At 38.5% G+C, this 15,677-nt stretch overlaps 1 protein-coding gene across 12 annotated transcripts in view; it reads left to right on the top strand.

Moving 5' to 3' along the window:
- Positions 1 to 15,677, top strand: part of Zir (dedicator of cytokinesis) — a 353,738-nt gene that overhangs the window by 315,668 nt on the left and 22,393 nt on the right. For 8 of the 12 annotated variants that reach the window (XM_070086406.1, XM_070086403.1, XM_070086405.1 and 5 more), the window contains 4 exons: positions 2,017 to 2,133; positions 2,391 to 2,527; positions 8,878 to 9,021; positions 15,631 to 15,672. In XM_070086406.1, coding sequence (XP_069942507.1) covers positions 2,017 to 2,133; positions 2,391 to 2,527; positions 8,878 to 9,021; positions 15,631 to 15,672 — 440 coding nt within the window. Of the gene's footprint in view, positions 1 to 2,016; positions 2,134 to 2,390; positions 2,528 to 5,917; positions 6,155 to 8,877; positions 9,022 to 15,630; positions 15,673 to 15,677 lie in introns of those variants that run through there. The other 4 variants (XM_070086413.1, XM_070086407.1, XM_070086410.1 and 1 more) reach the window with 2 other exon arrangements.

Raw genomic sequence — 15,677 nt, 5'->3', positions numbered from 1 at the left:
AAGTGCAAAGGTTTGCAACAAGACTAGTCCCAGAGCTAAGAGGTATGTCCTACGAGGAGAGGTTAAGGGAAATCAACCTGACGACACTGGAGGACAGGAGAGATAGGGGGGACATGATAACGACATACAAAATACTGAGAGGAATTGACAAGGTGGACAAAAACAGGATGTTCCAGAGATTGGACACAGTAACAAGGGGACACAGTTGGAAGCTAAAGACACAGATGAATCACAGGGATGTTAGGAAGTATTTCTTCAGCCACAGAGTAGTCAGTAAGTGGAATAGTTTGGGAAGCGATGTAGTGGAGGCAGGATCCATACATAGCTTTAAGCAGAGGTACGACAAAGCTCACGGCTCAGGGAGAGTGACCTAGTAGCGATCAGTGAAGAGGCGGGGCCAGGAGCTCGGACTCGACCCCCGCAACCTCAACTAGGTGAGTACACACGCACACACACACACACACACACACACACACACACACACACACACACACACACACACACACACACACACACACACACTCTCTCTCTCTCTCTCTCTCTCTCTCTCTCTCTCTCTCTCAGTCTCAGTCTCAGTCTCAGTCTCTGTGTCTCTGTGTCTCTGTGTCTCTGTCTCTGTCTGTCTCTCTGTCTCTGTCTGTCTGTCTCTCTGTCTCTGTCTCTCTGTCTCTGTCTCTCTCTCTGTCTCTGTCTCTCTCTGTCTCTCTCTCTGTCTCTCTGTCTCTGTCTCTCTGTCTCTCTCTCTGTCTCTCTCTGTCTCTGTCTCTCTCTGTCTCTGTCTCTCTCTCTGTCTCTGTCTCTCTCTGTCTCTGTCTCTGTCTCTGTCTCTCTCTCTGTCTCTGTCTCTGTCTCTCTCTGTCTCTCTCTCTGTCTCTGTCTCTCTCTCTGTCTCTCTCTCTCTCTCTCTCTCTCTCTCTCTCTCTCTCTCTCTCTCTCTCTCTCTCTCTCTCTCTCTCTCTCTGTCTCTCTCTGTCTCTCTCTCTGTCTCTCTCTCTCTGTCTCTCTCTCTCTCTCTGTCTCTCTCTCTCTCTCTGTCTCTCTCTCTCTCTGTCTGTCTCTCTCTCTCTCTCTGTCTCTCTCTCTCTCTCTGTCTCTCTCTCTCTCTCTCTGTCTCTCTCTCTCTCTCTCTCTCTCTCTCTCTCTCTCTCTCTCTCTCTCTCTCTCTCTCTCTCTCTCTCTCTCTCTATCTCTCATTTTTCAGTTGGACTTTGTGAATTGTTTGTAGTTATGAGGACTATGTAATTCTACATGCCAGCCACTGAAAAGGTTAAATCCCAACATTGTCAGCACTTTTAATTTCAGGGGTCTTGACTGTGAAAGGGTTAAACTATAAACTAGTTTTGCTGACAGTTGTAAAATATTGGAAATAGCCATTAGAAACATTATACAAAATTCATCAATTGGAATAGTCTACTTACCTCAAAAAATGTGGATCAAATAGAAAATCTTTAAATATCAGCTGTGAAATGGATTATAAAGCTATAAAATGTGTTATTGGGAAAGGCTGAAAGGATAAGATGACCATGCTGACTGATGGGGTGAATAGAGGAGATATTAAAAAAAAGATATTGATGAATTAAGACAAATATGCAACATCTGGATATTTGTAGATGTTTCATCACCCAGTGGCTTTATCAGTAAAGTACAATGACATAATATGAATGTAGACCTATATACAAAAGATGAGGTAATCAGTCGTACAGCCTTGAAGTTGATGAGCACTGTAGTCTTGAAGAATCTGATTATCTTATCTTTTGTATATAGTTCTACTTTCTTCACATTATGTCCTTGTATTGTAAACCTACTGTATGGAGAAATGTCTACAAATAAAGATACCCAGATGTTGCATGTGTGTAATTCTTTATCTTGTTGGTATTATATACCATTCGTGTACCACACAAGATGATAAAACAGTTGTGAAGGAGTAGATAGATAAGTTTATTACAATGCTAAATATTGTTTTATCTTTATGTACTGTACTGATGTAGCTACTACATCATTTTTGTTCATGAACAGTGGGTGTTAACTCCCATTGAGGTAGCAATTGAAGACATCCAGAAGAAGACCAAAGAATTATCAGCTGCCATCATCCAGGACCCTCCAGACCACAAGATACTGCAGATGGTGCTTCAGGTAAATGATACAAGTTTCTCTAATACCACATGTACTTCGTTACTTAATTTAATCACTTAGAAAAGGAATTTATCTCCATGCATATTCTTTCACATTCTCAGTGATGCATAAGAGTTGTAGGGTAAATTTTGGATTTGCTTTACTTATGCTTCTTGATATTCAGTACTTCTCAATCAGTGTGCCTTGAAAAGCAGATGTGTCAAAATGATTTTTTGTTCTTAAAAAAAATATTACATTTCAATTTCTTAAAATTCCAGGGGTGCATTGGAACAACAGTTAATCAAGGTCCAATGGAAGTAGCTCATATCTTCCTATCAGACCTAATGGAGAGTAGAAAATCACCCAGTCATTTACAGAACAAACTTAGGCTTTGTTTTAAGGATTTCTCTAAAAAGTGAGTAAGAATGTTTTTTTCAAATTTCACATGCTTCAGCTTTTATTTCAGAATTATTAACAAGGTTAAGCCTGCTACACTGACTAAAGATAGTAAAGATAGATAAAGCACTTTATGATCTATTCCATAATCAAGTTAACTTCTCAGAATTATTCACATACTATATTTTTGATATTCACTACAAAAACACTGTAGGGAAAGGAAGGCGGGGGAGGGGTCGTCTTCGAAAAGGTTGGAGGGAGGGGGTAAAGGAGGTTTTGTGGGCAAGGGGCTTGGACTTCCAGCAAGCGTGCGTGAGCGTGTTAGATAGGAGTGAATAGAGATGAATAGTATTTGGGACCTGATGAGCTGTTGGAGTGTGAGCAGGGTAATATTTAGTGAAGGGATTCGGGGAAACTGGTTATTTTTATATAGCCGGACTTGAATCGTGGAAATGGGAAGTACAATGCCTGCAATTTAAAGGAGGGGTTTGGGCTATTGGCAGTTTGGAGGGATATGTTGTGTATTTTTATACGTATATGCTTCTAAACTGGTGTATTCTGAGCACCTCTGCAAAAGCAGTGATTATGTGTGAGTGAGGTGAAAGTGTTAAATGATGATGAAAGTATTTTCTTTTTGGGATTTTCTTTCTTTTTTGGGTCACCCTGCCTCGGTGGGAGACGGCCGACTTGTTGAAAAAAAAAAATGAAAAGCAAAACTGAATATTTTTATTCTTATACTGGAAGTCTCCTCAGTACAGAAAATGTAAATAGCAGAGTCACTGGGAAGAATTTATATGATACTGAGGTCAGACCACATGACCACCTGGCCTAGTTCTGTAAGCTTTTTGCACTCTCCATAGACCTCCCCTTTACTGTATTGACATAATCTTTGTATTGTCTTTTACCTATTTCTATCCCATGCATTTTAGCAAAGTAGTAACTGTATAAGGATTCTGGAAAACTTGTTAGCCAGTCTTAAGTTCTTAAGGTGAGAAATACAGTGACTGCACTATTATTTTTGCATGCATTGAAGTAGAAGGGGGCTGGGTTTCTGGAATATGGAGATAATCAGTGACTGAAACACATCTTGTATTGTACCAATTTTGTACTTTTTGAAAAAAACAATTTGTTTGCTGATGGCAGAACTAGTCTTTCCTAGGAAGTCATAGAATGTTTAGAATCCTTCACCTCTGAGGTTTGTGGTGGCTGAGTGGCTGAAGTACTGGCTACGGTGACCGAGTGGCTGAAGTACTGGTTATGGTGGTTGAGCTACAGACTGGTGGTTTAGGTACTGGCTGTAGTGGCTGTGCTACTGGCTGTAGTGACTGAGCTACTGACTGTAGTGGCTGGGCTACTGGTTGTAGTGGCTGAGCTACTGGCTGTAGTGGCTGAGGTGCTGGCTGTAGTGGCTGAGGTGCTGGCTGTAGTGGCTGAGGTACTGGCTGTAGTGGCTGAGCTACTGGCTGTAGTGGCTGAGCTACTGGCTGTAGTGGCTGAGCTACTGGCTGTAGTGGCTGAGGTGCTGGCTGTTGTGCTATTGGCAGTGATCCAAAAACACTATTTTCCTATTTAATTTCATCATGACCTGCTTCCTCTTAGGATCAGACTCACAAACCATGATGTAATGTAGAACACTAATGTTACGCAAATAAGGGAATAATCACGTTCACGAATAATGACATTCGTTGTTACTGAGGAGAATCAAGACTTTATGGTCTCGGTAAAATGACACACATTAGAGACATGGTGGCAGCAGAGTCAGTGTCCCTTATTTTGGCTACACCATTTGACTTGAAAACATGAATTTCCAAAACTGTTTATGATAGACACTAAAACAGGAGAGTTCTCAAAATCAGCAAATTTAGCTTGTGCAGATTTGTAGGGAGAGTTGTACTGTGGCAAGATATAATAGATGTACAGATTTGTAGGGAGAGTTGTACCATGGCAAAATACCATAGATATTCTTTATTTTGTTATTTAATTTCTTAATTGAAGAAATAAGCCATTTTACAGTTATACAACATTAGAACAAATCTAAAAAAAAAACATAAAAGCAACAGAAACATTACATAAACGAAAGCTTCTCTTTTCTGTATTCCATAGCTATAAGTGCTGTGTATGATACAGGGAGGTATGCCATCCTGTCAAATAAGCCTGAAGTTGAAACCTGTTACGGTAATTTTTATTTGCACTCTGGCAGAGTTGGAGAACTTTGCTTCTGAGCTGTTTCACTGTCCAGACCCCTGAAATGAAACTTGCTCTCATTGTCCAAAAATTAAAAAAAAAAAAAATCATCTCAAATGGTATTTTTTTTTTTTTGTGAAGGTAATAACACCAAAAGTACGAAATTTGATGGAAAATTTAAGGAATTATCTAGTCACAAAATTAGAGGTCTCTGCATAATATAGGCACTGATGATTTTGCCTACTTTGAGTCCTATTTTTGGCCAATTCCATTGTTCCAGTCGACCAAATTCTTAGCTGTTTTGCTGCCATGCTTTCTTTTCCTTTCCTTTCTATTGATTGAGCACAAAAAACTGCCCATTCAAATATTTTACTCTATGAAGTGATCAGAATTCAGTAATTTGGCCAATTTCACACAAAATTAAAAAATACCAATTTAAATTTAGAGTCCATGAATAACGGAGATATTCCTGGCACTAAAGCATTTCCTCTGTTCATTAGTCACATCCCCAGGCCTCTCCTAGATTACACTTGCTTTCTATTTTGAATTCTTATTCTCACAAAAACAGAAGATTTACTCTTACTTGGATAATAAAATATAACCAGGAAAGATTGTTCATGGTTTACAGTGTCTCAGTAATTGAATCAGACCTGTTAAAAACCCATAAAACAGACTGGGGTTTGTAGGAGGGCCTTACCAGTCCTCTGGAATATTGGCAAAAAATCAAATATTTCCGCTACTTTGAGTTCAATTTCCAGTTACTTCCTTTCTTGAAATCAGTAAAAAAATCATCTCTATTTCAGTAATATGTCTTCCATTCCATCAAGTGATACCAAGAAACAGCCAATAAAACCATAAAAACCATTCAAGATAACATTGTAAAACTGATATTTTAAACCATAGATGTGATCACAATTTTGTTTTTCCCATCATGCACCCGGTGGGGCAGGATTTTTCTTATATGGTGCACACAATACAGATCCATTCTCTCATACCTAGATCAAAATTTACTGTTCATAGCTTATCTGAGTGAGCTGAGCTTATGACATAGAACTACGTCAGGGACCCTGGCCTCAGTGATGTAGTTCTACATGACAGACAGCATAAAGGTTAAGTCATAAATATGTAAGATGACAGGTAAACTTCTACTTATATTCAGTATATACATTCCTTTACTTTCCTTCTAAATGGTTCTTAATTGCATAATATTTTCTTTCCAACCTAGGCAATCCTGGTCTGAGAGCGGGCTGTATGAAGATAATCTCCAGAACCAATCACAGATAGGCATAGCATATTGTTACAAAAGCAAATTTTGCTCTTTAAATGATTCTAACAATTTATAGCAATGTACTGTTTGTTGATAAATTAATACAGTAGACACTCATTCAGCACGAGTTTATTTGGCACGATTTGGGTATTGCACGATCAAAGAATTGAGGCACAATTTTATGTAACACGTCGTATGATTAATTTAACATGGTTCAGTTTATGAGAAGGAAAAAAAATTATTTTTTGCTCAAGCAGCCGCCTTGATGTGGAGCAACCGGGGAGCCCTCCCACAATCCCCTACCATTCCCCAACACCATCCCACAATTCCAACGTTCGTAATTCATACATGTCCAGTCCAGTCTTTGAATTGTGTTATGATATTTTAATAACTATATCTTGTATCTGCCAAGCAGTCATGACACCCAGTAGCCATACCAATGTTGCTGAAAGTGGCATGAAGAGGTATAAGCACTTAAATCTTAGAATTAACAAAGAAACAAAGATATTAGACAAGAGATAACCTGTAGCCGTAATGAAGTGTTACTTTGTACAAAGAAAAAGAGGTAAACATGAGTTTGTGTGACTGACTTACTGAATGACTTGACTGAATGACTATGACTTACTGAGTGACTTGACTGACTTACTGAGTGACTTACTGAATGATGACTTGACCGACTTACTGAATGACTTGACTGACTTATTGAGTGACTTGACTGACTGACTTTGCAAAAGCCTTCAACAAGTGTGACCATGGCCTAATAGTGCACAAAATGCATGCTAAAGGAATAACAGGAAAAGTTGGTAGATAGATCTATAATTTCCTGACAAATAGAGCACAAAGAGTAGTAGTCAACAGAGTAAAGTCTGAGGCGGCTATGGTGAAAAGCTCTGTTCCCCAAGGCACAGTACTCGCTATCGTCTTGTTTCTCATCCTCATATCTGACATAGACAGGGATGTAAGCCACCGTGTCTTCCTTTGCAGATGACACCCGAATCTGCATGACAGTGTCTTCCATTGCAGACACTGCAAGGCTCCAGGTGGACTTCAACCAAATCTTTCAGTGGGCTGCAGAAAACAATATGAAGTTCAACGACGAGAAATTACAATTACTCAGATATGGTAAACATGAGGAAATTAAACCTTCTTCAGAGTATAAAAGAAATTCCAACCACACAGTAGAGCGAAAAACAAACGTCAAAGACCGGGAAGTGATCATGTCAAAGGATCTCACCTTCAAGCACCATAACATTGTATCAATCGCATCTGCTAGAAAAATGACAGGATGGATAATGGGAACCTTTAAAACTAGGGATGCCAAGCCCATGATGACATTCTTCAGGTCACTTGTTCTATCTAGGCTGGAATATTGCTGCACTCTAACAGCACATTTCAAGGTAGCTGAAATTGCTGACCTAAAAAGTGTACAGAGAACCTTCACGACATGCATAACTGAGATAAAACACCTCAATTACTGGGGGCATTTGAAGTTCCTGAACCTGTACTCCCTGGAATGCAGGCGGGAGAGAGACATGATTATATACACCTGGAGAATCCTAGAGGGACTAGTACCAAACTTCACAAAAATCACTCCCTGCGAAAGCAAAAGACTCGGCAGGCGATGCAACATCCCCCCAATGAAAAGCAGGGGTGTCACTAGCACATTAAGAGACAACACAATAAGTGTCAGGGGCCCAAGACTGTTCATCTGCCTCCCAGCATACATAAGGGGCATTACCAATAGACCCCTGGCTGTCTTCAAGCAGGCACTGGACAAGCCCCTAAAGTCGGTACCTGACCAGCCGGGCTGTGGTCCGTACATTGGATTGCGTGCAGCCAGCAGTAACAGCCTGGTTGATCAGGCCCTGATCCGCCATGAGTCCTGGTCACAGACCGGGCCGCGGGTGGCGTTGAACCCCGGAACTCTCTCCAGGTGAACTGACAGACAGACTTGACTGACTTACTGAGTGACTTGACTGACTTACTGAATGATTTGACTGACTTACTGAATGACTTGACTGACTTACTGAATGACTTGACTGACTTACTGAATGACTTGACTAACTTACTGAGTAACTTGACGGACTTACTGATTAACTTGACTGACTTACTGATTAACTTGACTGACTTACTGAATGACTTGACTGACTTACTGAATGACTTGACTGACTTACTGAATGACTTGACTAACTTACTGAGTAACTTGACGGACTTACTGATTAACTTGACTGACTTACTGATTAACTTGACTGACTTACTGAATGACTTGACTGACTTACTGAATGACTTGACTGACTTACTGAATGACTTGACTGACTTACTGAGTAACTTGACTGACTTATTGAATGACTTGACTGGCTGAATGACTTAAAGTTAGCCACTCCAGTACAACCATCGACTTCAGTACCAGAACCTCTACCATCCACCTCAGCCCAGTAGGGCCACAACATAACTTTCCACTCTCTTCACAATCATCCACAAACACCAGCACCCACAATTGAAGGTAAGAAATACTGTTATTTCTGTTACATTTGTAGTCTTAAGCAGTAAAAACAACATAATTTATCACAACAATGAACTAAAACTACATATTCACTTTCATTTTTGTAAGATGTGGAGATGTTTGGTTTTTTGGGGGCTCCCAGGAACGTAACCCTATTTTTCCCATAAGTTCTTCAGTTCATCTAACACGATTTTACCTAACACGGCATTTTCAGGAACGTAACTAAGGTGCTAAATGACTGTCTAGTATATTACTATCATCATTTGCTTTAAACATGAAATTTCTGCATCAGGCTCATCATGAATGATTTTTCAAAAGATTCTCATTATCATTCCAACACTGCCTCTTTAATTAGCATCATATCACTTTCACTCTTTAACAGTTATGTGATTATACTATCCCAATTTTACTTTAGATGTTATGATGCACTACGCAAAAACAAGACACTGACTGGCCCTGATATGCGTGAGTACCATCGAGAGTTGGAACGTAATTATGCTCGCTTTACTGAAGGATTGGCTCCAATGATAACAATAAACCATCCCACAAGAACTTCAAGGTAAGACTTAGTAAGATTCTAAAGGAAATTTCATATTTCTTGGCAAATAAAATAAGTTAATGAATGTATATGAATGAATGCTTTGAAAAGCTGAATTTGATGATCCTTATAGGCATGCCCTGTAGTTTTAACCCTCGTGATCATTACAGTATACTGTACTTCTTTTTTTTTTTTTTTAACTCACCAACCATCCCTTACCAAGTTTTCGTTGCATTTAGGAGAGCAGTGTGGCAGATGTTACAAGTGTATGGAATAGGTGGTGGTTTACTTAAAGCAATTAAGAATTTTTATGAGGATATTGAATCTTGGGTTAGGTTATGTAGGAGAGAGGGAGATTATTTTCAAGTAAAAACTAGACTTTAGACTGGGATGTGTGATGTCACCATGGTTGTTTAGCATATCTATAGTTGGGGTTGTAAAAGGAGATGAGGTGTGGGACTAAAAGATGAATCTAATACAAAGTGGGAGTTGTTATAGTTGCTTTTTGACAATGACACAGTGCTTTTGGGAGATTCTGAAGAGAAGTTGCAGTGGTTGTTAGACAAATTTGAGAGGGTATGTAGCAGTAAGAAATTGAAAGTGAACATAGGAAAGAGCAAGGTAATGAGAGTAACAGAAAAGTTAGATAATAAAAGATATATCGAATTGGAAGGAGGCAATCTGGAGAAACTGAATGTGTTCAGATATTTGGGCATGAACTTGACGGGTCTATGAAAGTTGAAGTGAGCCATAAAAATTGATAAGAGAAAAGGATGAGTGGTGTATTGAGGCATCTGTGGAAACAACCTTGTCAGTAGTACCAGAGAATAGTGGTATCAACTCTCCTGTATGGGTGGAAGCATGGATTTTAAACATTACAGTGAGGAGAAGGCTAAAAGCATCGGAGATGTTATGTCTGAGGGAAGTGTGTGGTGTGAATATTATGCAGGTAATTTGTAGTTTTATGATTAGGAGGAGATACAAGGTTAGTAAAAGTATTATCCAGAGGACTGACAAGGGTTTATTGAGGCAGTTTGAACATTTAGAGAGGATGGAGTAAACTAAGATGGCTTGGAGGTTGTATAAACTTGTAATGGAGGGAGGGAGGGGTAGGGTATATCCTAGGAAAGGTTGGAGGGAGTGAGGAAAGGTTTTGTGTATGAGGGGCTTGGTCATTCAGCAGGCATGTGCGAGCATGTTAGAAGTGAAGGAAAGTGGTTTTTATGTCTTAATGTGCTGTTGGAGTGTGAGCACAGCAACATTTATGAAGGGATTCAGGGAAACCAGTTAGCCAGACTTGAATCCTGGAGGTGAGAAGTACGGTGCCTGCATTCTAATGGGGCAGGATATGGCAATTTGAAAGGACATCTGAGCTGTAATGTTAGAACACCTCTGGTAAGAGGTGTGCTAACATTACAGTAAGAGAGTGATGGTGAAAATGTTTCTTCTTTTTTTTGGGGGGGTGGGGGTCACCCTTCTTTGATGAGAGACTGATGGTGTGTCAGGGGAAAAAAAAAAAAAGAGAAAAAAGGTGGGTGATGTGTTGAGGTATCTGTGGAAAGAATAAAGTTTATCTACAAAGGCAAAAGGGAATGTACCAGAGTATAGTGGTACCAGTATTATTACATGAGTGTGAGACATGGGTTTTAAACACCACAACAAGGAGAGTGGAGGCAGGGAAGATGTTATGTTTGAATCTGATTTGTAATGTTAATATCATGCAGAGAATTCCTAACATAGAAATTTGAAGGTGGTGTTGGATTAACAAGGGCATAATTCAGATGGCTGAGGAGGGGTTGTTGAGGTGATTTGTGCATGTAGAGAGGATGAAGAGGGATGGTATGAGGAGGATGTACAAATTTTGGGTGGAAGATAGGAGGGGTAGGGGTCATCTCAACAATGGTTGAAGGGGAAAGGGAAAAGGAAACTTTGAGTTTTAGGGGCTTGAGCATCCAATAGGCATGTGTGAGTATGTTAAACAGGAGTGAATGGGGGTAAGTTGCTTTTTAATGGGCATGCTGTTGGAGTGTGAGCAAGGTAACTTTTATAAAAAAATTCAGGAAAAACATTTAGCCAAACTTGAGTCCTGAAGGGATGTTGCAGTCAGAGTGTAATCAGCACACTTCTGGCAAGACAGCAGTTGAATAAATGATAATGAATGTGTTTCCTCCTTTGGGTCACCCTGCTGTTGAGGGAGATTTCCACTGAGGTTAAAAAAAAATATGCATAAAAATATTGAATCTAAATACTGGATATGTAATGTTAAAGTTGAAGAGCTAATCTTGGAAGGCAACATTTATGCTGTAGTAAAATATAATACAGTAAGCTTAATAGTAATCAAGTAAATTGAATATTCAAATGTTTATCTAATTGCGATAAAATCGGATACCGATATGTTTTTGCATCAAAATATTGGCTCGGCTAACAATAAAAAACTCAGTTAAGGACATTTGTCCAGAACGTGTCCGCGCGGCTTGAGCCGCCCGGCCACTCCAGTATGGCTAGTAAATTGAATATGTATTCAATTGAATATTCAGATGTTTATCTAATTTAGCACTTAAGTTATAAGAACAGACAGTTTTGTACTCCATTATAATTGTGCAGCATTTTGAATGAACTGAAGAATGAATCTGGACTCAGACTATGGCCCTGGCCATTGTCAAGACCATAGTTAGATTCCCAATGCTGTACTACTGAGCTACAAAACTTACAGTAGGAAGATTATATAAACAATGCTGCCAGGACCATAGCTCAAATCCCCTTCCATCCATTTTTTTTTTTTTTCAACAAGTCGGCCGTCTCCCACCGAGGCAGGGTGACCCAAAAAGAAAGAAAATCCCCCCCCAAAAAAATACTTTCATCATCATTCAACACTTTCACCTCACTCACACACAATCACTGTTTTTGCAGAGATGCTCAGAACACAACAGTTTAGAAGCATATACGTATAAAGATACACAACATATCCCTCCAAACTGCTAATATCCATTCTTCTCTTTATTTATTGACAGTTGTTCATTACAATTTATCTTATATACAGCATTTTGATTCTTCTGGTTAGCTATTCCAGAGTTTTCGTCCTTTTATTTCCCTAGCTTCCATAGAAATTCAGTTGAACAGTAGGAATGGCAGAGAAGTAGAGTGTTTGTTTCTAGTATGGTGTGTGTGTGTGTGTTCTGTTACAGCTCTCAAGGTTTGAGTTCAAAGTCCTTAAAATGTAAAAAGAAATGGCCTTTATATTTAGGTGGTTTAAAGATTTGAGTAAGGGAATTAAATGCTTTCTTTAGTTAGAGTTTGCAGTGGTTCTGATATCTATCTTTAGTTGAGTATGATTAGTTTGAGATGGATTGATAAAGTAGATCCCCTGGCACAACTGCCATATGTATGATATGAATTGAGTGAGAAATATAGAATGATCAGCATAGTGTGGTTATATAGTAAATTTACAAAATACACCAATTTTTAATATATATTTTTTCCTATTTTCTAAATCTGAACATGAAATTTTAATATTTTGTCTAATAAGCTTAGAAATTTTCCCTCATAATTTCTGTCTGTCTAACCCACGTTATTCATTATTTGCTTTACTTTAGTATGACATTTCTGTGCAGCCTGCTAATTACCTAAGGCTGATTATTCTATGATTTTTATATTGTGTAACCCTTACTTATTTTTTAAACATAATTGATCAATGCCTATTTACAATCTATAAGACCTTCATATTGCATTGTAGTTTTGCCATGATTGGTGGGGACATCTAATGACATTCATTTTTGTTGAAAGCCCCTTATCTAAGAAGGTAGGTTTCAGTCATAATAATATTTTAGTTATGGGTAACCGACACAACCATAATACCACCTGGACTACTATGCTCATCACCATCCCTAATCTCGTTTATTTTTTAATATAAATCACTGTAGACTTGTTAACTGAGGTGTAACAGTTATCATAAGCAAGCATGTCCATCAATTACATCTTTTCAATCAATTTTGTGGCAGATGTCTACCATTTGGCAGATGGCACATTGTATACTATTCTAATGCGAGTCATGATGGTTGAGTTATATCCAAGAATAACTGAGTAATTGAGAGAGAGATCCTGTAGTTGTCTCATGAGTAGGACCTTGCTGGATGATCTTCTGTGATAGGGCTGAAAACATGCCAGTGTTACCAAAAGGTTGTCTGCAACCACAGGTGGCCTGGGCATCACCTATGTGATATCTGAACTACCACTGGTCATTTTGACTAGCCTGTGATGGACTTTGGTAGCTTGCAGATTTCCGTCACCATGCATTATGCTCTAGGAGTGTTCGGAGAAAAGATAAGCCATTCATTCATTGAGAATTAGACCCCTTTAGATACACTGTAAATTATGGTTTCAGTAGACAAGGCTTGCCTTTACTGTATTGTGTTCCATGTATAGGTTGGTTAATATGGTAATACAATTTCTGATTTATCTTTACCAACAGAAGCAGTCAAATTCATATTAAATGAAAGATATAGTTTAAAAAATGCCTCTGTAAATAAAAAAAACAGCAGTCTGATTTATTTATGTTGCCAATGCTGCAGTCATATAGCCTCAACCCAGCATCTTTCAATAAGAAATCTCTGGGAAGGTGCAACAAATGTTAACTAAGCTGAGGTGTACTGCAGTACATTGATAAGATAATACTGTGTATTCTTTTTGATACACCATACATTATTATTAATGGTGATAGTGTTAATTGTATAGCCTAAAACAGTCAGTGACTGAATGCAGCAATTAGATTCAAGTTTTTTTTTTTCACTGGCCATCTTCCACTAAAGTGGGGTGACTCCAAAAAGGGAAAATGCATTCACCATCATTCATTCAATAGCTGCCTTGCCAAAAGTGTACAAACATCCCAGTTCAGATGACCATCCAGGCAACACCATCCTCACCCCCATCAATGTAGAGTAACTACTTTTCCAACCCCAGAACTTGAGTCCAGTTAACTGTTTTCTCTGAATCAATTAATGAGACATTTATTACTATTAGGTTTTACTTACCTGGAGTTTTATAGCTTGATAAAGTTCCTGGGGAGCAATATATTGCCGTAATATATATCTTGTAAGTTACTTTTTACTTGGTAGTAGGTTGGTAGACAGCAGCCTCCCTGGGAGGTACTACCGGCCTGCAGAATGAGTGTAAAACGGAAGCCTATAACTGTTTTATATGATGGTAGGATTGCTGGTGTCTTTATTTTATCTCATAAAATGCAAGATGTCTTGGTACTGCTACTTACACTTAGGTCACACTGCACATGCATGTACAAGCATATACATGTATATATATATACACACCCCTCTGGGTTTTCTTCTATTTTCTTACTAATTCTTGTTCTTTTTTATTTCCTCTTATCTCCATGGGGAAGTAGAACAGAATTCTTCCTCTTTAAGCCATGTGAGTTGTAAGAGGCAACTAACATGCCAGGAGCAAGAGGCTAGTAACCCCTTTTCCTGTATACATTACTGAAGTTCAAAAGAGAAGTTGTCTTTCTTCTTTGGGCCACCCTGCCTAGGTGGGATATGGCCGGTTTGCTAAAAGAAGTTTCTTTTGTGTCCCTTGACCTACCAGTAGATTTTAGATCCCAAACAGATGCATGTTACAGTATTTCAGTTGAAGCTGTACAGTGCAAAGAATAAACAAAAGTACATGAACAATTTACAGTTGGATGGAAGTAGTAAAGGAGGTATTGAGTGCTATTGGTTTCAACTTCAAGTAGGCTTGTGTGTGCTTTTGAGGTCAGAGCTGAGACAAGTGTTTTTATGACTTTGACATGCTGTTGGAGTGTCAGCAAGGTAACCTTTATAAAGGGATTCAGAGAAACTAGCTAGTTGGACTTGAGTCTTGGAAATGGGAAATACAATGCATGATCTCTAAAGGAAGGGTAAAAATATTGCAGTTCAAAGGGTCAACTAAATTATAATATCCAAGAGGTGTCCACATGGTTACCAGATCTTGTAACTTAACCACACATTTAACCAGTTTATTGTATAATAATTAACTTCTGTCATCTCTCTCTCCTTTTATCAGTTTGTGTGATGATATATTAATGAACAATCATGTTGTGAAGCATCTTCAGATTGAAAATAACACTTTCTGAAATATTGTGGCAACAGCAAACATAATGAACTTTGAAGCAACCCTGTATGAAAAGATTTATAAACAAAAATAATAATAATAATAATTGACTAATATGCCATGGTCATTATTGAAACTTGCCTGAAAAATGGCTGTGTTCAGTAATACCCAAGTGCACTAATAAATGTGTATAATATACATAGTGTGTGTGTGTGTGTGTGTGTGTGTGTGTGTGTGTTCCTAAGGGTAATTATTATGGCTGGATAACTGAGTGAGTGGGTAATATTATTTAAGCATTTTTATGTATTAATTACTTTTTCCTGTAAATAAAGGAATGAATGTCATTGCTGTAGTTTGAAAAAATATTGATGTCTAGCAAACTAGAATAGTATGTAACATATTTTCTACTTCCAGGTGTTTTCATGATAAAAAATATTTGTTGATTTACGTTTTACATTTATTATTTTTAATTAAAATGTAAAGCATGATACTTTGACTAACAACTCATTACTAACTTGTGTGCTGCAGCACCACAGTGTCCTCGACACCTAGGTTACGGGTGGCCGTAGGGTAGG

The sequence above is a fragment of the Cherax quadricarinatus genome, chromosome 18, assembly GCF_038502225.1.
Source record: "Cherax quadricarinatus isolate ZL_2023a chromosome 18, ASM3850222v1, whole genome shotgun sequence".
NCBI classification, from domain to species: domain Eukaryota; kingdom Metazoa; phylum Arthropoda; class Malacostraca; order Decapoda; family Parastacidae; genus Cherax; species Cherax quadricarinatus.
Note: the sequence above shows the minus strand (reverse complement) of the source record. Positions and strands in the feature narration are given on the sequence as shown.